Below are 23,283 nucleotides of genomic sequence, written 5' to 3'. Positions count from 1 at the left end.
TACTTTATATTTTATGTAACGTTACATATATCTACTTTTAAATCTCAATGTCAATCTTTATGGTTATCACAAAATCAACGGATATAAGATGGATGCCATATAAAAAACTATGAAAGCCTCCTCCATTTAATATTAGGTAAAGATAAAGATTAGCACTTCTACACCATCAACAAAAAGTCCTACGTGATAATTTCGTCAATTGCAATATCTGTCGGCTCAGTCTTTTAAAGGTGCTCATAGGAATAGAACGTGTTTGTGCGCGGGCACGTGTTCATATATAGAAATGAGTGCATGTGCATGTGTGAACATTTTCATCTCGGACAAAAGACCAGGGTAGAGTGAGAGCGCGCACCGGGCAAACAACTGGCGCTCAAGCATCATCATTTTCTTTTATATATCTCAATTTGCATCCGAAATTCGTTCACACGAGAAAAAGATGAGACAAAATATTACAATATCAAACACGCCAATTATCTTGGTTATTGTGGGACGCGTCCACATTGCATCCGCCGGTCGATAATGTTCACGCATGCACGTAGACATCGAGCTCCAGGAGAACGTCGTTCCCATGCCAGTTCACCGTCTTCATCAGCACGTACCCCGTTGCCATCCTGAATCTCCCCATACCGCCGACCACCGGGAGCTCCCGCACCGGCGCCAAGACGTTGTCGCGGCCCGTGACGGCGAGCATGCTCCCGCTGCAGGGCCCGCTGGTGACTACCGGGTCCATGGAGATGTGCAGCGTGGGGTCGCCGCTTATGGAGGACGACGCGATGTAGAACCCCTGGGCGCGTCCGAGGGCCCTGGACGTCGTGTTAGGGCCTTCGGTGAGGGTGTCGTCCATGACCACCACGTCGCCAAAGCGCCGGTCACTGGAGCCTCCAAGAAGCGGGCCGGTGCCGTGGGCGACCACGATGGCGCTGGCGTTTGGTCCGTTGGAGAAATCGTGCATGTAGAAGCGCAGGTGGTAGGATTCTCGCGCGCCCACGCCCCGGAAGGCACAGGCGGCAGGGGGGACGATGACAGCCACAGCCATGGCCATGAGTAGAGGAGCTAGAGCTGCAAAGGTGATGAGTTGGCGAGCCATATCGATTTACCGATCTTGCATGCCAAGGTGATGGACCTAATGGTGCATGGACGTCCTTAAATAGCACGAGCTCCAGCAAGTGGTCGTCATGATAATGATGATGGATGCACGAAAGTAGAGTAATAGTGCTAGATCACTGCTCAGCTTTTGCAAGTGCGATCGATGCATGGCAGAAGATAATGAATTAATTAATTAATCGAGGGAGCGCATTTTTCTGCGTGTAGAACTAAATAAAAGATGTTTCTGAGCTGGGCGATAACGTGATGCTGCAAAATGATTTTTTTAGGGTGAAAGGAGTTTTATTCCATAGATATAGAGTTACAGTCGAGAGGCAAAAAATCCTCGATACATGATGGTCCTTAGTAGTACTTCCTCTGTAAACTAATATAAAAGCGTTTAGATCACTAAAACTAGATAATTTATAATAAAATAAAATAAAAGAACTACCATCGTTTATTTGTTTCGTCTGGTGGGTGTTATTAGCTGCCAGAACCATTTCAATGCATTAGCTAGCCTGAACTATTTCAAACCCCGGGATACACCGACGTACAATGGTACGTGGTAGTATAGCTCTTTTTGGATGTTTTTTTTTCTTTGAGAATCACTGATACGGTGGGGGAGTTCTCTTTAGGCTTTCATTCAATTTATAAGAAAAATCGAATTGAAAACCTTAACAAGTTCATCCCGTTTATGAGAAAACTGGGCCGAAAACCATACAAATATCAAAGTTAAAGAAGAAGAGAAGAAATGGACGCCCAAGAGAAGGCAGGACCTAGCAGCACGCATATGACCATCACCACGAGAGGCACATATAGATGAGGTGGTTGTCGGAACCGCCTCGAATGCTCAAAGCTCCGTAGGTGGTTCCTTATGATTAACTGCTTCTAATGCGCACTGTCTTCAAAGCTGTCAAATTCCTTCAATTTAGTACACAGGCTTGCTACTAAAATAAACATAAAACAACATACTTTTGAACACTTAGAATACACACAAGGGCTGCCTCTAAGTTCCATAAAACATCACACAATTCACATACAATGCCACTTAAAACATCACACAAGTTCAATAAGACACAAACAAAAGTTAAACATAGTGTTAAACATCACACAAATTTCAACACTTAAACATAGTCCTAGGGTTCAAGCAACAGAACAACAGTTGCAACAACACTGCCTCCAGCATCTCTGGCACCTGTAGCACCATGTCGATCGGCCGATATGGCATGACAAGACAATGGAGAATGGACGATCTGATGGCGCTTACATGGATGCCCATAAATAGCATGAGCAGCTAGCAAGTGGACGTGCCATTAATGGCAAAAGGCGTTGAGGTGACCTGGCTGGCCAAAAGCCTAATGAAGCTGTCGGTCTGCGTCGAAGATGATAAGAGCAAAGCGCATGCGTGCTGATAGTGGCTTCAGTCAGTACATAAAGGATGGCCACAAATAAAGGTAGAAGTAGTGCTCGAGTACTGCCAATTTGCAACTTTTGCCCAAAATAAGGAATTAGTTTAGCTGTACGCATAGGTTAAACAAACAACACATAGTAAGTGAATAGAAAACCAGGGAATTTATGCCCAAAAAAACAACCGCACATAGTACGTGCTGTCTTAGGTGAACTATGGTGGGCATTTGCCAATAACCATTTCAAGTAAATCAACAATCACACATAGAACCACAATAAAAGAAGGGTTGGTAAGCTCACCCCACGACATTTGTGTGTCCTCGCCATGTTCACAAGGGAACGGCCGGCCGAGACGACACCACAATACCTCTTCTAGCGTCGATCTGATCTAAAGGCCAATAGCAATCGAGTCCACACACAACATTGATATGTCATTGCGTGAATGAAAGACATACATAATGTACCGAGACTACACCCCAGAACACCCCCACCACAACACCTCATCTGGTGTTGATCTAGTTTAAATACATGAAAATCTTTGAAATTCATGAACATTTTTCAAATTCAAAACCATTTTCAAAATTCGTCTTTAAAAAAACAACAAACTTCAAATCCATGATTTTTTTTGGAATTTGGGATCTTTTTAAAAATTTGGTAACATTTGTTTTAAAACTCCTGAACATCTTTAAATTGATGAAGCTTTTTATGAATTTGCAAAAAAAATTAAAATTTTAGAAAGTGCATAGAAAACCGTCAAAAGTAAAAAAAAAACAGCCGAAAAAATACGTTGGTCCTGTAGTTTTTTCCATTTTGAATTTTTTAGGGGAATTTTGTTCTTTTAGGACAAACAGCCAAGCTTAACTTATCATTGTTTAGCAAAATTGCGACAGTGAAATCATTTGTAGACAAGCTAGTCCTGTAGGTTGAAGGCACAACTATATCATTGTTTAGCAACGTCCGTAAATGGGCCGGCCCAGCCCATGGGAGGCCACAACCCACTGCCTTGTTTTTTCTTCTGTTTTTAACATTTTTATTTATTTTTATTTTCTGTTTATAATTCCAAATATTCTAAAAAATTAAATCAAGGATTTGAAAAATGTTAAATGAGTATAGAGTAGATATTTCTCATGTATACAAAAAATATATACAACGTGTCTGAAAAAAGTTGACAATCTATTTTTAAAATATTAATTAAGCATTTGAAACAAAATAAAACAAGTATTTGTAAATGTTAGTCAAGCATTCGAAAAAGTTAATATGTATAGAAAATATGTTTATCATGTATAAGAAAAATTATACAAAAGAATACAATGTGTATAAAAAAATCATGTTAGAAAATATTAAACGTGTACACACTAATGTTCCTAGTGTATACGGAAAATATAGGACGTACATTAAAAAAGTAGACATCAGAAAACATATATTTTTAAAATTTTGATTGTATTTGTATTCAAAAAATGTTAATCATGTTTATAAAAAGATGTTCAGGATGCATATATAGAAAATGGACATTATGTGTGAAAATGTTTATTGCCATTAATAAAATATTCACCGTGTATTGAAAAATGTTGACCATGTATTCAAAAAGTGTTAATCTTGTATTTGAAAAATCTTATATGTGTATTAGATATATTCCAAAAGTGTACAATGTGTATGAAAAAAATAGATATATAAAATATAAGTTTTCAGAAAATGTTAATCATATATATCAAAATATTAAACATGTATATATAATATGTTTCCGATGTATATGAAAAATGTTGAGTGTGTATTGAAAATAGTTGTCATGTGTTGAACAAAAAGAAAACCGATGAGAATCAACAAAGAAGCAAAGAAAAAGGAAGAAGCCCGATAAAAACCATCCTGCTCATCTCCGCAATGAGCCCCCGTCTAGTCATTCCCAGAGACCAGGAGCCTCTGCAACATCTCCTTTAGCTATTGGTTCTCACTAGAAAACATTCCCGTGTGTTGTAATAGGAGAAAAAATATATCATGACTCTATTTCAATAAGCATGTGTTAAGACTCCTAACAGATCCACGTCCTCTAATTCGACACGACACCTGATTGTGTCACTTCTTATCCTTCTTCCCACCCTCACGGACGGTGACCATGATGCCCACCTGATCACAACGCGTCAAATGTGGTCAATCCTAAGGCGATGGGTTCACCACCGCATGTCACAGCAATCATTGTGTCCACACAAGGAAATGTTCAAATCTTCAACAACTAATCTCGGCGAGCTAGACATGTGGGCTTCCCTTCTCAAGCTACTCCTTGCACCTGGTCCATACATCTCCCCTCATACTTATACTCCCTTTTGCATGATCAAACAATGATTGCCATGAATCAGGGTTGGGCCAGGCGAGGAGGTGGTCGCGGCACATCAGTGAGAGCACTAGTAGAAAACAGGGCTTTGGTTCGGGCCTGGCCAGCCCATTAGTCCCGGTTCAGTCACGAACCGGGACCCATGGGGGCATACGTCCCGGTTCGTGAGCACAGGGGGGCGGCCGGGGCCTCGTGGGCATTGGTCCCGGTTTATCTGGGCTCATTTGTCCCGGTTCCTGGCACGAACCGGGACCAATGGGCCTCGCTCCTGGCCCACATACATTGGTCCCGGCTCGTGGCTAGAACCGGGACAGAAAGGGGAGCTTTAGTCCCGGTTCCAGCCATGAACCGGGACAAATGAGTTGACTATATATACCCCATCGCCGCAGCAGAGCAGTCCACAGTGCTCTGTTTTTTCTGGCCAGCGAAGGGAGGGCATTTGGGTGCTCTAGCTCACCTCCTATGCACATGAGGTGTTCGATGAAATGCCCGAGCCACACTAGTTAAGCTTTCTGCTCTCGAAGCTCGACCTCCAAGCTCTATTTTCCTCGAGATTTGCATAGGTTTAGCGGTCCGTCACGTCCCGTCTCCGTCTTCACCGCTGTCAATCGCCTGCGCCAATCTCGTCGCCAGCACCACCGTGGTGAGCCTCTTGTTCTTGTCTTCTTTATGAAAGAAAAAATATTCTTACTTTAGATAGATACTTGTCTATTTTTCTTACTTTTATTATTGCTTGTTATTATATAGTGCTATGGTTTTGGTATCCGCCCCTGTCGGCCCTCGTCCTGGCTATGATTTGGATGTGGTATATATTATATTTTTATAACTATTTGGTTCATTTATTGTTTATGACAATTATGCCAACCAATGTGACATAGATTTTATTTATGTAGGAGGTAGTTGAACCGGAAATTCCAACCAACCCTATTGTCGAGAGGTTAAATTTAGTTGAAGAAGAAAACAATTACTTGAAGGAAAAAATAAAAAAATTGAGGAGGAGAAGATGATATTGGAGTTGCATGTTGCGGATGTCGTCGATGATCACAAGATCAAGATGGATGCAATGCGGTTGAAGATGAGAAAGATTAGAAAATATGCCATTCATACCGAGGCTTGGTATCATTATGCCGTTGGATCAATTGTTACCTTGGTTGTGATTATGATCGCATCTGTTGTTGCATTAAAGGTTTTAATAGTTTCAATGTATGGTTTAAGTAGATGCTCTAGAGAGTTATATGTTGTTCAGTTTGAACTATGTATGTACTTTGGTTTTAATGTGATGATGAACTTCTATTAATTTGGTCACTTATCTATCCATGTGAATCTGTAATGGTTTTTGACACACATAATTATATATAATGCAAGCAGATGAACCGGCAATGGATGTACGATGACACACACATATAATTATGTTTCTCGAAGTGGCTGAGGCAAACAAGTAGAATGATTGCATGAAAAATAAGAAATGAAGTCAGAAAGGGTTGAAAACCGGTTCGTGGCTTTGAACGGTGCATTTTGAACACACAAAAAGTCTGGAGTTCAAATAAGTTCAAAAAAATTAAATCCCTTTGTAGCAGATGAGTTTTCGTCTGAAACCCTGATACTTCGAAAGAGATTGTCCATTTTGTACACGAAGTGCATCTAGTTTTTTGCCGTAACCATCTCTACTTTTTAGCACATGCTATGTGGGTGAAATGATGATACCATGCCAACTTTCAACATTTTCAGAGTTTGTTTGTAGTGCTTTTCAATTTCGGGGTCATTTAGTGCAAACAGAATGAACTAATAGCAAAAATAATGAACTAGGAAACATTTATGAAACTCTGATAGAAAAAATAATAAACTAAAAGAATGAACTAGAAAACTTTAATGAAACTATAATAGAAAAAACAATGAACTAGAAAACTTTAATGAAACTCTAATAGCAAAAGGAATCAACAAAAAAGCTTTCATAAACCTCTAGTATTATTGAAACTAAAATTATATAAAATTTGTGAAACTAAAATTATCAAAGTATTTTCTGTTCAAAACATTATAAGCAAAAAGAATTTTCAAAAATAATTTTTTTGTTAGAAACTTTAATAGGAAAAAGAATTATCATAAAAAAATTGTTAGAAACTAAAATAACAAAAACTGTTTTTGAATATAGAGATAAAACACAATAAAATTAAATAGCAGGAAAAAGAATCACTCCAAAATCTATTTTTATAGTAAAGTTAATCACAAACTAGTGATTCACACAAATTTCAAAGAATTCAAATATAAACTATTCAAATTGGAAAACTAATGGCACTAACAGAAAGTTTATTATTTTTATTACCTAAAATCAAAAAGAATCACTAAAAACGGTAATTATTTTGTTTTTATAGTAAAGTTAATCACAAACTAATGATTCACACAAATTTCAAAGAATTCAAATTTAAACTATTCAAATTGGAAAACTAATGGCACTAACAGAAAGTTTATTAATCACTGAAAACAGTAAGTATTTTGTTTTTATAGTAAAGTTAATCACAAACTAGTGATTATCATAAATTTCAAAGAATTTCAATATAAACTATTCAAATTGGAAAACTAATGGCACTAACAGAAATTTTATTATTTTTATTACCTAAAATCAAAAAGAATCACTGAAAAACAATAAGTATTTCATTTTTATAGTAAATTTAATCACAAACTAGTGATTCACACAAATTTCAAAGAATTCAAATTTAAACTATTCAAATTGGAAAACTAATGGCACTAACAGAAAGTTTATTATTTTTATTACCTAAAATAAAAAGAATCACTGAAAAACAGTAAATATTTTGTTTTTATAGTAAAGTTAATCACAAACTAGTGATTCACACAAATTGGAAAATTAATGGCACTAACAGAAAGTTTATTAGTTTTATTACCTAAAATCAAAAAGAAATCACTGGAAAACAGTAAGTATTTTGTTGTAAGTAGAAACAAATAAAATAAATAAAGCAACAAAGATAACAAAAAACTAGAAAAAAATAAAAAATGCCACCTACTGGGCCACCACGGCCTGAATACGACTAGAAACCCACCCATGGGCCAGGATTCAAGCCCGCATTAGGCCCAGTAGGCCCACGGGCAAATAAAGTGACTTTAGGCCCGTAAGGCTGCATTAGAGAGGAGCCCGAAGTGGTCAGCACAGCAGCGCTTATAAACCACTGCCAAAGCCTCTCGGCTAGCGAGGTGGGACTAAACATCCCACCGCACCGCGATAGTTCCAGCACAAGACCATTAGTCCTGGTTCGTGGCTCGAACCGGGACGAAAGGTGGCCTTTGGTCCCCGTTCGTGACACCAACCGGAACTTTAGTCCCGGTTGGTCGCACTAACCAGGACCAAAGACCTCTGCTTCCCGCCCTTTAGGCTACTGAAAAGAGACCTTTGGTCCCGGTTGGTGGCACGAACTGGGACCAATGCTTCGTGTATATAAGCAAGACTTGTGAAAATTTCCACTTCTCATCTCGCAGTTGCCGCCTCGATGACATCGACGCCGCCAGGCTGCCGCCCCCGACTGTCGTCGCCGTCGCCCCTGCCCCGGCCTCGCCGCACCCTGCCCCGACCTCGACGCGCCCTGCCCCGACCTCGCCGTCGTCGAGCCCTGCCCCGACCCCGCTGCGTGCTGCCCCGACCTCGCCATCGCGCATGCCGAGCGCCCTGCCCCGACCTCGCCGTCGCTCGCCTGCACTGTGAGCCTCACCGCGCCGTTCCCCCTCCTCGCCCCCCCCCCCACGCCCCAACGCTGCCGCGCGCCCGCCCCGACGCCGACGCCAAAGGCCCTGTTCACATATATAGACTTTTTTCCATATTGTAGTAGTAGATGATGACGATCATGATGTGTGTATGTTCATATGCAAAAGTTAGGATTTTTTTCTGTTCATAGAACTTTTTTGGTGATATTATTGTAGAATATGCAAATGTTTGTATGGTCATATGCAAAGAATATGCCATTTTTTATAGAATTTTAATGATTTTTTTCTGTTGTAATTTTGTTCATACAATTTTTATTGTTTTTCTCTTGTAATTCTGTTCATAAAGTATTTTTTATTGTTTATGTTTAGTTTAGGAAGAAGGAAAAGAAAAAGGAGAAGAAGAGGAGAGGAAGAAGAGGAAAAAGGAAAAAAAGAGGAGAAGAAGAAATGCATAGAGGAGAAGAAGGAAAAAAATCTATTTTTTCTTCTTCTCCTATATTCCTTTCTTCTTCTCCTCTTTTTTTTCTTCTTTTTTTCTTCGATCTTCTCCTCTTTTTATTTCTTCTTCGTCTTCTTATTTTTTATCGGGTGTGTCATTGTCGATATACCTCCTCCCGATAACTTCAACACGACGGGGGGTCGATATACCCCCTCCCCGATAACATTATTTTCCCATGTATCCACCTGTCGTTGTCGATATAACCCCCTCCCGGATAACTTCGACATGAGGGGCGGTCGATATATATACCCCCTCTCGACCGTGATAACTTATACCACGGGAGCACAACCCCCCCCCCGGCCCTCTCACTCGACCAAAACTCTCGAGGACACCCAAACCCTAGAAAAAAAAACGATGTCGGTCTCCTACCCCCTCCCGCCGCACCCCTACCCGATAAACTCTCCCGAGGCCACGCAAATTTACCAAGTTAAAAGAGCGTTGTCGTCGAGGCCACCCCAAACCCTTGATGTGTTGCCGAGACCACCCCAAACCCTAGAGAAGCGTCGAGGCCACTAATATGATTCCTTATTGTGATTAGCTAGCTAGTTCTACGTTTGCCACTAATATATCCATCTGTCATGTTTGAATAATAATTGCCATCTTGTAAATATTTGCAGAAACTATGGAGCACCCCCGAGACGAAGCAACAGAAGCGGTGTTGGGGGATATAATCGCAGCTGGAAGTGATGTCGTCATGTCGTTTCTCAACAAAACCGATGGTCTGGAAGGACAGGGTGAAGAAGCAGGCTATGGTGATCGAACAATGGAGGAGGAAGGACATGATTATGATGGCTCCAGTGACCGAATGCCGGTGGAAGAAGGACACCTTGATGACGGCTTCGGTGAACGAATGCCGGTGGAAGAAGGACACCGTGATGACGGCTCCGGTGACCGAACGGAGTCCGGCTAGGTATATATATTAATTAAGCATGTGCTGACTATAGCTAATTTATGCATTAATTGTTTTTGGTATGTACACATATTAATTAATAACTCTCGTCTTTTTTATTTTTTCTAGCCCTCCAGATCGAACACAACTTCGGTAAAGAGACGAGTCCCGAAGAAAAAGTTGCGCTCGGATGAAAGGTTTGAGATCACAGCAATCGCGCGCGATGGCCAACCGATTGAACCCATCCGGACAAAAGAAGCATTTGCTGCTCAGTGCGGGGTTCTTGTTAGGGACAAGATCCCGATCACCATCCACCAATGGTATAAGCCGGCTAAAGATGACCCTAAGGTGTCTTATGTTAACGATATGCAGAAAGATGATCTCTGGACCGCGCTGAAGGCAAATTTCACCCTACCGCCACAAGAGGATCCGGAGAAGCCAGTTAAAGAGCAATTGATCAAGTCTCATGCTCTTAAGAAGATGGCAGAACTATTCAGGAGGTGGAAAAATGAGCTGAAAACAACGTTTGTCGACGAAGAAGAGACACCAGAATTCACCGGTCGGTATGAGAAGATCGGAGATCAGTGGGACGAATTTGTGGCCCACAAGACATCGGACAAGAGTAAGAAGATGTCAGCGACAAACAAGAAAAATACTGCGAAGAAGAAGCTTCACCATCGCACGGGGTCAGGTGGCTACCTCAAAGCCCGGCCGTTGTGGGCCAAGGCTGAGAATGACCTGCAAGATAAAGGGGTCGAACCAGAGACATTGAACTGGCCAGACCGTTGCCGAACTTGGTTCTTCGAATACCCATATCAGGGAACCTTGGACCCTGTATCAGGGAAGTGCCGTTGGACGAACGAGCAACTGCGAATACCTGTCACGAAGCTTCGGTAGTATATCGATGCAGCGCAGCAAGGGACGTTCGTTCCAAACAGAGAGAACGATGAGCTCACAATGGCCCTCGGGAATCCTAAGCACCCTAGACGGACACGAGGCACGCCAGGTGTAACACTCCGAGAATCATGCTACAGTAATCTCATGCCTGATGATGCCTTGTCATCATAATGAAGTTGATAATCCTCACTTGTTTCAAACACAGGTCAAATTCAGATTCCAAAAAACAAGTCAAATTCTTGTTTCTCCAAATTGTCGAGCAAAAATGTTCGATGGGTTGAAAATATTCGCTAACTAATTGTAATGAATGGTTCAACATCATTTGAGGTATTTAATTTCCTTTGGAAATTAAAATAGTTCCAAATCAGCTTTTTCTTATACTTTTCCATTTGTGAAAAATTCAAATCAATTCAAACTCCTCTCAAACTTTTTGTGGTAGTGCCAAATATTGCAATGTATTTATGTGGCCAAGTTCCACATTTTTACAAAGACAAATTGGCAGCTCAAAATATTGCAAGCAGATTCTGCAAACAGAATAAAAATAAAACAAAAAGAGAAAGGCCAATACCCCTCCTTTCCTCAAGTCGCCCCCCCCCGCCCCCCCCCCCCCCCCCCCCCCCCCTAATAGGCCGGCCCACCTCTCCCCGCTTAACCCCCCACGCCTCCTCGAACCCTAGCCCGATCCACCACCACACACCCACTCCTCTCCCCCACCCCACGATCCCTCGCTCCTCTCCCCCACCCCACGATCTGATCTGGATGGGGGCGCCTCCAGCCCCGCCCGAGCCGGCGCCCCCATCGCTCGATGCCGTCGCCCGCCTCCCTCCTCCACGCTCCACGGAGCCCATCCTCGCAGCCATCGCCCGGCGCTGCCTCGCAGTCGTCCTCCTCGCCCCTCCACTTCCTCGTGCGACGCCCGCCTGAAGCCGCGGCCTCGCCTCGCCACCGACCCGACGTCGTCGCTCGCATCCCTGTCTCCTCCTCGTACGGCTCCTTCGAGCCTCGCCGGTGTTCCCCTGCAACGGGGGTGAGCCGCCGTCCGTCCTCCTCTCCCCCTCGTTTCACCAACGTAGGCCATCGTTCGCGCCGCCCGGTCTTCGTCCAGTGGCCGCGGTCACCGCGACCATGACCGCGTCCTGCACCGCGTCGCCGCTCCCCTACCTGCGCTCCTCGCGGCAGTGGTGTAGCCAGCCCAATAAATCAGGGTGATCTATCAATAGAAATATTTACATAAGTTTATTTATTTTTAAAGAAATATTTTTTTACTACACTATATACAAGCTATGGGGAAATTCCAGGGTGGTCCATGGACCACCCTGGCCACCCGCTAACTACGCCACTGCCTTGCGGTCCCGTGCCCCTGCTCGTGCTTGCTCGCGTCCTGTGCGCCCCGCCACGCCCGGAGCCCGTGTGCTCGCTGCTGCGCCCCTGCCCCCAAAGCCGTTGCTTCGCTTCTGTCCCGCACCGGCCTTCGCTCTGCAGCCCGGCGCCGCGCCTCGCCACACTCCCGCCTGTCTGCTGCAGTCCGCCGCGGCCCGCGCTCCCTGCTGGCCGCCCTGCGCGCGCCCCCACCCGCGCCTGGCCGCCGGAGCCCGGCCGCCGGAGCTCTCTGCTCTGACCCGTCGGGTGCCCCTGCCCGCGCCCGTTGATTGCCTGCTTCGGTGGCCTCCTGGGCCACTGGCAACCAGGGCCCACAACCCCCCTGTTCTGTTAAAAAATGTGTTAATAAAAATAAAATAAATACTAAAATAATTAATTAATTAATTAGTGGTTCAGTTAATTAACTTAATTAATTTTGCCTAATTAGCTAATTAGTTAGTCAGAGGACTCTATGACAGTGGGGCCCCATCCCTAGTTAGCTTAATTTAGCCCCCCCTTTAAAATATGTGGCACTGACAGATGGGCCCCATTGACCCTGTTGACTGGTCAACTTTGACCCAGTGAACGCTGACTGGGCACTGAACGGCCCCACACGTCAGGGTTGAGTGCTGACGTCATAATGACATCATGCTGATGCAATAACCCCATTTTAGATTTAATAATAATTCTAGAATAGTGTTTAAAACTTTGAAAAATCATAGAAAATAATCCGTAGCTCGGATGAAAAAGTTTTCTACATGAAAGTTGCTCAGAACAACGAGACGAATCTAAACACATGGTATGTTTACCTGTCAGATGCCTCTAACTATCTGAACATGGAACATTCCCCCTCCGATCATCTGTCTGACACAGGTCTGGAACCGGAAAAACATTCCCGGTTGTTTTCCCCCTTCACCTATATCATGGAGCCATACGTTAAGTCACACCCGGCACAACATATTGCCACATTATGCTTTGTGATGCTATGTTTGCTTTATATTTACTGTTTCTTCCCCCTCTTCTCTCTGATAGACCCCGAGACCGATGCTGCCCCTGTGATCGACTACGTCGACGACGACCCCCCCCCCCCCTTGCCAGAGCAACCAGGCAAGCCCCCCTTTGATCATCCCGACATCGCCCATTCCATTCTCTCATGCTTGCATTAGATTTTGCTACTGTTATTGTTTGCTCCTATTCTGCTGCATAGCCTGTTTATTGTAACCTGCTATTGTTACCTACCCGCGTATCCTAAACTGCTTAGTATAGGTTGGTTAGAGACCCATCAGTGACCCCCCCCCCCACTTGACCCGACTACCCCGCTGGATTATCAGAAGACCCGATCAACGGGATCGAAGACCAGGCCCCGACACCTCACGTCACATCACGCCCCTTTGTTGCTCGACTCTGCAGAGTTACCATCGAGTGCCGAGGGTGGAACCTCATACATCACTCCTGATGAGATCTCTGTAGAGTAGCTATTCGGTCGTGGTCATCGAGGGTGATTTCCCCCTTAACCACTTCCGATACGACTCTGTCGTGCAACCCCTCTAGTGTGAACCTCGAGGGTGGTTCCTCTTACGTTCACCTTGATGTTTACATCGAGTGGGAATCCGACAAGGGTGATTCCTCAGGTTTTCCCCCTTGGTGTTAGACACACGGTTACTATGGTTACTATGACTTTACACTGGACCCTGTTACTAAAGACGGGTTGGCCCTGAGGGGTACCCGCGCGAGCTTAATTGCAAGTGATGTGGAGTCGGGTTGACCTGGAGGGTGCCCGCGAGATAATTACGAGGCGTGGCCGGGCATTCTTAGCCCTTGCCGCAAGTACTCGAGACGGGGCAACGGGGTCACATCTTTCGTGAGTCTCTGCTTGTTACCGCGCGTTCCTAATCCACTACGATTTGGATATTTGATCCGAGGGGCCTCTGGCCTGATAGCACTAACCATCACGTGGGCATAGTATGGGCGTTCTGCGTCATATACATCAGCTGAAGCTTAATAGACGTCAGCGACTGAGCGGCGCGCGCTGGGTTGGTGCGTAAGCACCTGCCTTGTTGAAGGAGGTAGCTAGGTCTGCTCACCGGCCGCGTACGCAACGTACAGGAGTTCCCGGGGAGATGGCCCATGACCCCTGGGGGCATAGGTTTAGTCCGGCGTGCTGGCCTCTCTATTAAGCCTAGGTCGGGTTGCGGCGTATTGTTTGGCCGAGGCCGGGCATGACCCAGGAAAGTGTGTCCGGCCGGAGTTAATCGAGCATGGTGGGTAAGTTGGTGCACCCCTGCAGGGAAGAAAACATCTATCGATAGTCTGTCCTACGGTAACGGACACTTGGAGTTATATCCCGATTGATACAACTAGAACTGGATACTTAAGATGAGACATTGAGATGAGACTTGGATATGAGATGATAACTGGATAGTATGGCTCTCGGATTGCTTTCTCATAGGGAGTCGAGAAAGGATCTCTGGCCGAGGTTGATAACATTACTACTACTTTACTTTATGCTACTCTACTCCCTCCTGTTGCTGCAAGATGGTGGTTTCCAGAAGATGCTAGTCTTCGATAGGCTAGGCTTTTCCCTTCCCTTCTGGCATTCTGCAGTTTAGTCCACAGATACAACCCTTTCCTTTGATACGGATGCATACTTAGTTTAGATCTGATGTAAGTCTTGCGAGTACTTTGGATGAGTACGCACGGTTGCTTTGCTACTTCTTTTTTCCCCATACCCGATCGTTGCGACCAGATGACGGATCCCAGGAGCCAGACGACACCACTGAAGACTGCTACTACCTCGAGGGTGCCTACTACTACGTGACAACCGCTGACGACTTGGAGTAGTTAGGAGGCTCCTAGGCAGGAGGCCTTGCCTTTTCGATCAATGTTGCTTTTGTGCTAGCCTTCTTAAGGCAAAACTTGTCTAACTTATGTCTGTACTCAGATATTATTGCTTCCGCTGACTTTTGTGTGTTTGAGCTTATGTATTCGAGCCCTCGAGGCCCCTGGCTTGTAATATAAAGCTTGTATTATTTTCATTTGTGTCTAGAGTTGTGTTGTGATATCTTCCCGTGAGTCCTTGATCTTGACCGTACACATTTGCGTGTATGATTAGTGTACGATTGAATCGAGGACATCACACCAGGCTCCGTTTCGTGGAAGGTGGGTTTCCGGACGCAGGCGGATACAAATGCCAGGAGAGGAGGAAGAAAGTGGAGCAGACCCAAATGCAGGCGTTGCACGCAAGGGTACAAGCGATAGAGGAACAAGAAGCACATCGCAGCAAGTGACCTGCCGAAGCTTCCCCCGAAGCTACCCCGCCATCTCAGCGGAGAAGCAGTGTGTCTTTCATCGAGCTGCTTCAGCTGGAGCCTGTCTTCACGGCTCCTGCTAGCTATCCCGTGGACTTAATCACATAGTCTCAACATTGCTACCTTATGACGCAATGGATGAAATTGAAAGTCAAGGCGGCTGTTGGCTCTGTTGCACCTCCTGAACCTGGCGCAACTTCTCACTACCGGCCGATCCCAGAAGGATATGCTAGGATGATGGTGGATAAAATAACTGACGGATTTGAGGACCTCGAGTTTGACCACCCTACGGGTGAAGGGGAGACTCGGCTGGGTTCTTCTCTGAAGACTCCATGCCTATGGCGGAAGGAGCTCATCAACCTTCCGAACTGTACGCCTTCGCCTCCTCCTCCTCCTCCTCCGGCGAGTCAGGACACTCCGCCTCCTCCTCCGGCGAGTGGTCAGGGCACTCAGCCTCCTTCTCCGGCACGTGGTGGCACTCCGCCTCCTTCTTCGCCTACGCCGGCGCGCCCGAGCGGCCAGCAGCCTCCTCCTGATCCGCCTCGCCGGCAAGGGCGGAAGAGACCCGCCGCCGCTCCGGCTGCTCCGGCGCGTCGTAGTCCTTCTACTCTGCCTCGTAAGCAACAAAAGAAGACAGTCGCTCCGTCTGCTCGGCCGACGTCTAGCAGTACAGCCAGAGGCGGGAGACAATACAAATTCGGTCAATCTCTCAAGCCTCTAGAGAAGTTACCATATGAGAGGATCGTGGAGGAAACCACGAAGATCGTGCAAGCAGAAGTGAGGGACTTCTTTGAAGTGGTGAAAGCAAAGAAACATCCACCTCTGGAGGAGAAGATAGATCCGGTGAAAGCGAAGCGCACTCTGGCTGCCCTGAAGAAACCACCAAAGTCTCCGCCAAAAGGCAACTATGAGCGCATTATTAAAGGTTATTTATCGAAGCGGAGCGGTCGGGAAGTACTATCAGTGATCAAAGGTTAAAAGAACGACGAGCTGGGAAAAAATTGCCCAGCTCGGCGAACAAGCGAACCAATCGTGCCCCCGCTCAAGGTGTCTAGCGATATCGTCGCTAATGATCCGAGGATGGTGCCCGGTTATACCAATCTTGGAGATTACCTGCCCGACAATGTAGATTGTGATTTCTTGGAGGTGGACGAACACAGATACCATTACGGGAAGCCTCTCGTCAAAGATGAAAGATCTCTAACAACGATGATGCGAAGATTCCATGATTGATACATGAAAACCTGCAGAGAGTCTGGGGGGTGAATATTTTGACGCTGAGAGTTAAAGAGGAGCATGACCTCGTTGGATTTGATCTGTTGAATGTTCCATTGAGGAGTTCTTCCAGTTTTTCAATCAAAAGGCCCATTATAAATTAACGGTCACTTGCTACTGTCTGTAAGTACTACTTCTGTCATTAAGTCTCTATATATAGGTCAGCTCTTTCATTGCATGTATATATAATTATCCTCACTATATTATGCAGATTGAAGATCGCCGAATTGAATAAAAGACAAATCGGTGATATTGGGTTCATTAACACAAATCTCATAGATGCATATACGGTTGAATTTAAGGCCAGAGAGACCAAGGCCAACTTGCTACGATCGTTCGTAATAAATGAAAACAAAGATATAATACTCTTTCCTTACAACTTCAAGTGAGTGTTACTATCTTGTGCATATTCGGTTTCCCTTATTAGTCTAGGTTATATTAATGTAATTGATGAGTTATGCATGCGTGCGCAGGTTCCACTATATTCTCCTAGAGATTAAGCTTGGGCAGGGATTAGTAACCGTCTTAGACTCGAGACGAAAAGATCCCCAGGAGTATGCGAACATGACTGAAATGCTCATTTGGATCACGGCACGCCCCTATATAGACGACGCGATTAACATGTTTCTGAAATCCCGAACCAGTCGACCGAAGAAAAAACACACCTCCTACGCAAATAAAAGACATACATAATGTACCGAGACTACACCCCAGAACACCCCCACCACAACACCTCATCTGGGGTTGATCTAATTTAAATACATGAAAATCTTTGAAATTCATAAGCATTTTCAAAATTCATGTTTAAAAAAGGACAATCTTCAAATCCATGAATTATTTTTTGAAATTTTGGATCTTTTTTTCAAATTAGGGAATGCTTGTTTTAAAACTCCTAAACATTTTTAAATTGATTAACCTTTTTATGAATTTGCAAACATTTTAAAAAATTTAGAAAGTGCTTAGAAACCGTCAAAAATTAAAAAAAAAACAGCCGAAAAATACATTAGTCCTATAGTTTTTTCCCGTTTAGAATTTTTTTACTATTCTTCTAGGAAAAACAGCCAAGCTTAACTTATCAATGTTTAACAAAATTGCGATACTGAAATCATTTGTTGTTGGCTAGTCCTGTAGGTGTAAGGCACAGCTATGTCTCGCTAGTAGCAAGACGTAGGGTACACTCACGTTAGCTACCTCCGTAAATGGACCGGCCCAGCGCATGGGAGGCCACAGGCCACTGCCTTGTTTTTTTAACATTTTTAGTTATTTTTATTTTATGTTTGTACTTTCAAATATTCTATATATTAAAATTATATTATATATCCAAAATAGTAAATCAAGGATTCGAAAAATGCTAAATGTGTATAGAGTAGATGTTTCTCATGTATACAAAAAATATATACAATGTGTCTGAAAAAAGTTGATCATCTATTTTAAAAATATTAATCAAGCATTTGAAAAAATGTTCAACAAGTATTTGAAAATTTTAGTCAAGCATTAGAAAACATTAATGTGTATAGAAAACATGTTTTTCATGTATACAAAAAAAACAAAAGAATACAATGTATATCAAATTATATTTAATCATGTTAAACCAATATTTAACGTGTATACACTAATGTTCCTGGTGTATATGGAAACATACAACGTACATTAAAAAAGTAGACATGAAACAAATATTTAAAAAAGTTGATTATCTACTTATTTAAAAAATGTTAATCATGTTTATAAGAAGATGCTCCTGATGTATATATAAAAATGTACATTATGTGTGAAAATGTTTATTGCTGTTAATAAAATATTCACCGTGTATTGAAAAATGTTGACCATGTATTCAAAAAGTGCTAATCTTGTATTTGAAAAAAAATATGTATTAGATATATACCAAAAGTGTACAATGTATATGAAAAAATTAGATATAAAAATATTAGTTTTCAAAAAATGTTAATCATATATTTTCAAAATATTAAACGTGTATATAAAATATGTTTCCGATGTATATGAAAAGTGTTGAATGTGTATTGGAAATATTGTCATGTGTGAAGAAAAAGAAAACCGATGAAAATCAACAAAGAAGCAAAGAAAACGGAAGAAGCCCAATAAAAACCATCCCGCTCATGTCCGCAGTGACCCCCCATCTAGTCGTTGCTGGAGACGAGGAGCCTCTGCAACATCTCCTTCAGCTATTGGTTCTCACTACCAAACATTAACGTGCGGTTGCAATGACACAAAAAAATGTCATGACTCTATTCCAATAAGCATGTGTTAAGACTCCTAACAGATCCACGTACTCTAATTCGACACAACGCCTGACTGTATCACCGTTTATCCTTCTTCCCACCCTCGCGAACGGTGACCATGATGCCCACCTGACCACCGCATGTCAGTAATCATTGTGCCCACACAAGGAAATGTTCAAAACTTCAAGAACTAATCTCGGCGAGCTAGGCATGTAGGTTGCCCTTCTCGAGGTATTCCTTGTACCTGGTCCATACATCTCTCCTCATACTTCTACTCTCTTTTGCACGATCAAGCAATGATTGCCATGAATAAAGGTTGTGCCGATCAAGGAGGTGAGTCGCGACACATCACCGGAGGTGAAAAAGGCTCGTCGATGACGAAGTGACAGAGAAGGATGTAGAGGCCGAACGTCACACGTGGAGATATGCTGCTACCCTTTGTAGGAGAGGATGAGTAATGCCACATGGACAGCGGCATAGTGAGTGCCAACCATTGTTTATGTGTGTATAATGCATGGCAATGTATGCAGCGGCGGAGCTAGCGAATTTCCGAAGCCTGGTCACAGTTTAAACTAAAGCACTTCAATTTTTTTATTTACCAAGAAACATATTTGAATAAATATCATGTATTACCTCTGTCTAAAACTAGTTTTTTTAGATTTGTCTGGATACGGACGTACCTAACCCAAAAAGGTGCCCGGGCTCGGTTTTCACGGGTTTCAATGGGTTTCCTTTTCTTTCTTCGTTTTTATCTGTTTCATTCTTCCTTTCACTTTTTTTGCTTTTCTTTGTTTTTTCATTTTTCTTTGTTTCACTATTTTTCCTCATTTCTTTCACAGTTTTCACATATTTTCTTTATTTTCTTTTTTCTTGATTTTCACTGTTTTTTTATTTTTTATTACTTTATTCATTTTCTTTGGTTTTCCTTGTTTTTCTTTGTTTCTTTATCGGCTTTCTCTGTTCTCATTCTTGTGCAATTGTTTTCTTCAGTTTTTATTTTCCTTATGAAATTATTGTTGATATAAGGAAAATAAAAACTGAAGATTCAAATTTTCTGAATACATTGTTGATATTACATTGTGTTGATAAAATTATTTGTGTTGATACAAGATTCAAATTTTCTGAATACATGTTTAATATTTTTTCCATACATATTTCATATTTTTTAAATGTTTGATTAACAATTTTCAAATACAAGATTAACATTTTTTTAATACATGGTCCACATTTTATATATGCACATTTAGCATTTTGCAAATGCTTGATTACCATGTTTCAAGTACTTGTTTAACATTTTCTAAAATGCTTGATTTTAAATGTGTGATAAACTTTTTTTACACAAATTATATATTTTAATATAAATATTTCGTATACATGAGGAACATTTTTCTATATACATGTAAGAATTTTTATCTAATGTGTTATGTAATATGTTTTTTGTAATATCCAATTTGTTTAGAATATCTAAAAGTATAAAAATTAAAACATAAAACAATAAACAGGAAGAACATTTTTTAGACAAAACGAAAAGAATGTAAAAGAGAATACAAAAGAATGTAAACCCGAACATAATGCATGTTCAGATTCAGTCTTTTTTTTCCTTTTTGCTTTTTTGGTTTTCTTCGTTTCTTTTTCTTTTTCTTTTCAAGACTTTTCTTATTTTTCAGAAATGGGCAGATAATTTAAACCAACGTTTGGCTTTGGAAAACAATTGTTCATCTTTTCAGAAAATGTTTCCATTTCAAGATTGCTCATATTTTTGAAAAAATGTTCATGTTTTGGACGAATGTTCCGAAATTCAAGAAATATGTGGATATTCAGAAAATATTTGTGTTATTCAAAAATTGTGAAACAACAGACCAACCCCCGGTGCATAATTCCAAAAGCGAGGCGAGAAACGGGTTGGAAGCTGAAAAACTGCAGGCCCAACGCCAACAGTCGTCACTTCATCGACGTAAACGGAAAACCATATTGCGTCCAACCGTATGTATAATGTTCCCTTCGACGTTGCTGATTGCAGCATGTATGGACACAAACAGTACCAACACATACATACATACATACATACATAGACGTAACCTGGAACTCGAGACATGAATCATGGTCATTCTTCAGTGGACGTTGTTGGCCGTCGTGTCCCTGACTGCCCTGTGCTGCACCCTCACCTTGGGCCTCCTCCTCTTGTGCACCGCGAGCTTCCTCTCCAGCGACTTCACCTTGTCGCTCAGCTCCGCGATGATCCCCATCTGGTCGTTGCCGGACACGAGGAGCTTCTGCAGCATCTCCTTCAGCTTCTGGTCCTGTTCTTGTCGTCGTCGTCGCCCTTCGGACCGTTATCGTGCGTCGCAGGGGCCGTAGCTTCTGCTGATTCTTCCTCTGGAGGTGCTCCTTCAGAACCGTCTTCCGGCTTGCCCGCTTCTGGCACAGGTACTGCAGAATTTGCCCCTGTTGCACATGATACAGTCTCTGCAGGCATGGTGTCATTGCCCTCTGTTGCTTCAGAAGCACCCAGTTTACCTCCATCGTCATGTTCCTCCGTTTGAAGGTCACCTTGGCTCTTCAAGGGCAACTTGGAGTGAGGATTATCACCGTACAACGTGGCGCCGCCGTCGTGTTCACCGGCTAGTCCGTCCCCTGTACCTCCAGGCAGGGCAGGTTCAGGGCTAGTGTTACTCACCGATCCTGAATCGTTCAGTGTATCTTCCATGGTCTTGCCTCTCGTTTCCAGTGGTACGGCTTCGGGCTCCTCCCCAATTGCATCATTCAGAGTATTTTCCATGGCGGTGCCTTCGGTTTCCACTGGTACGGCTTCAGGCACCTCTCCAAGTGCATCATTCAGAGAATTTTCCATGGGCTTGCCTTCGACTTCTAGTGGCACAGCTTCAGTCTCCTCTGCAATGGCAGAGCCACCTGCTGGGTCCTCCACAGGAAGTTCATTTTGCTGATCCACAAGTGTTGAATCAACCTTACCAGAAACCCCTTGATCTGATTCTTCAGTGCCGCAGTTTTGATCAGCAAATCCTTCACTGCATTGTTTCAACGCCGAGCCATCCAGGTAGTGCCTTGATAATCCTTCACTCTTCGCTGCGGCTTCCTCCTCCTCACATTAACAATGTTAACATCCAATCCCTGAACTAAGAGATTATCTTATTAACCAATGAGCAAATACTATACGCCAACCAACAACATAAACAGAAATACAACTTACTTCTTCAGTACATCCTTCCCTCAAAATGCCTGGCTCTTCCATTTGTTCATAAAATTGCAACTTTTTGTTCATCAATTTCGAAAATACTCATCAAATTCAAAATTTATTCATCCATTTTTTTTTCAAAAAATGTTCTTGAATACAAATTTTGTTCATCAAGGTAAAAAAATGTTCATCGAATTGAAATTTAGTTCATCAAATACAAAAAAATGTTCAACATTATTAGAAAATACTCATTAAATATTGTTAATCAAAATAAATAAATGTTCATTTAAGTTCAGGAAAGGTTTAGTCGTTTGAAATCGCAAACATTTTTTGAATGAAAAACTGTTTTTGAATTTGGTAAACATTTTTTGAATCAAGAAATATTTTCGAATTCAGTGAATGTTTTTCTAAATCTGTTCAATATTTTCTGAAAATCAGAACCTTTTTCTAAAACTAAAAAAAACAGGGGCACCTCGCGCTCCACATGGGCCGGCCTAGAGAGGTGCACGCGGGGGGGGGGGGGGGGGGGGGGGGTGTATTTGGTGCGCCGGGAAAATTGGTGCTACTGGTGCATCAGACCTGTTGCACATTCAAAAATGTTCGAAAAGATCCAGAAAAACTTAATGCATTGACATATGTTGTCACAAAAATTCAAATTTGACATCAATGTGCCAACAGGACAAAACTAAAGCCGAGCTTGTATTACGTAGTAGTATTTAGTGTCAAATTTGTTGTTTTTGTATCTTGACCAATGTTTCAAATTTTGATTTGAATTTTTGTAGAACATACATTGATGGTTTATCGATGCACTATTTCTTTTTGCGAATTTTTTTGAACATTTTTTAATGTGCAACGGGAACCTGTGCATTGGTAGCACCAATTTCCCGCTGCACCAGAACCTTCTGAAAGAACATTGATGTTATGTCAATAGGATTTGGCAGGCCAAATATGCTTCCACAGAAACTGGCTGGCCCGGTTTGGATACTCTAAATCAGTTAGAGGTTAGAATTAGATTTTAATCTTAAATTAACCCTGAACTAACTCTAACCAAAGAATTGTTTGAATGGCAGAGTTAGATGAAGCGTGGATATGACAAGACGCC

At 42.6% G+C, this 23,283-nt stretch overlaps 1 protein-coding gene and 1 pseudogene across 1 annotated transcript; both read right to left on the bottom strand.

Moving 5' to 3' along the window:
* Positions 1-339: 339 nt before the first annotated feature.
* LOC125506524 (dirigent protein 1) lies at positions 340-1,104 on the bottom strand. Its single transcript, XM_048671323.2, has one exon. The coding sequence runs from the start codon at positions 1,085-1,087 to the stop codon at positions 524-526; it is 564 nt and encodes a 187-aa protein (XP_048527280.2). The 5' UTR covers positions 1,088-1,104; the 3' UTR covers positions 340-523.
* A 19,995-nt stretch (positions 1,105-21,099) lies between these two features.
* LOC125507640 (uncharacterized) lies at positions 21,100-21,839 on the bottom strand (annotated as a pseudogene).
* Between the last annotated feature and the right edge of the window lie 1,444 nt (positions 21,840-23,283).

Source organism: Triticum urartu, chromosome 5A (genome assembly GCF_056163025.1).
Source record: "Triticum urartu cultivar PI428250 chromosome 5A, HENAU_Tu73, whole genome shotgun sequence".
NCBI lineage: Eukaryota > Viridiplantae > Streptophyta > Magnoliopsida > Poales > Poaceae > Triticum > Triticum urartu.
The sequence above is the reverse complement of the archived record's forward strand: the minus strand, read 5'-3'. Positions and strand labels throughout refer to the sequence as shown.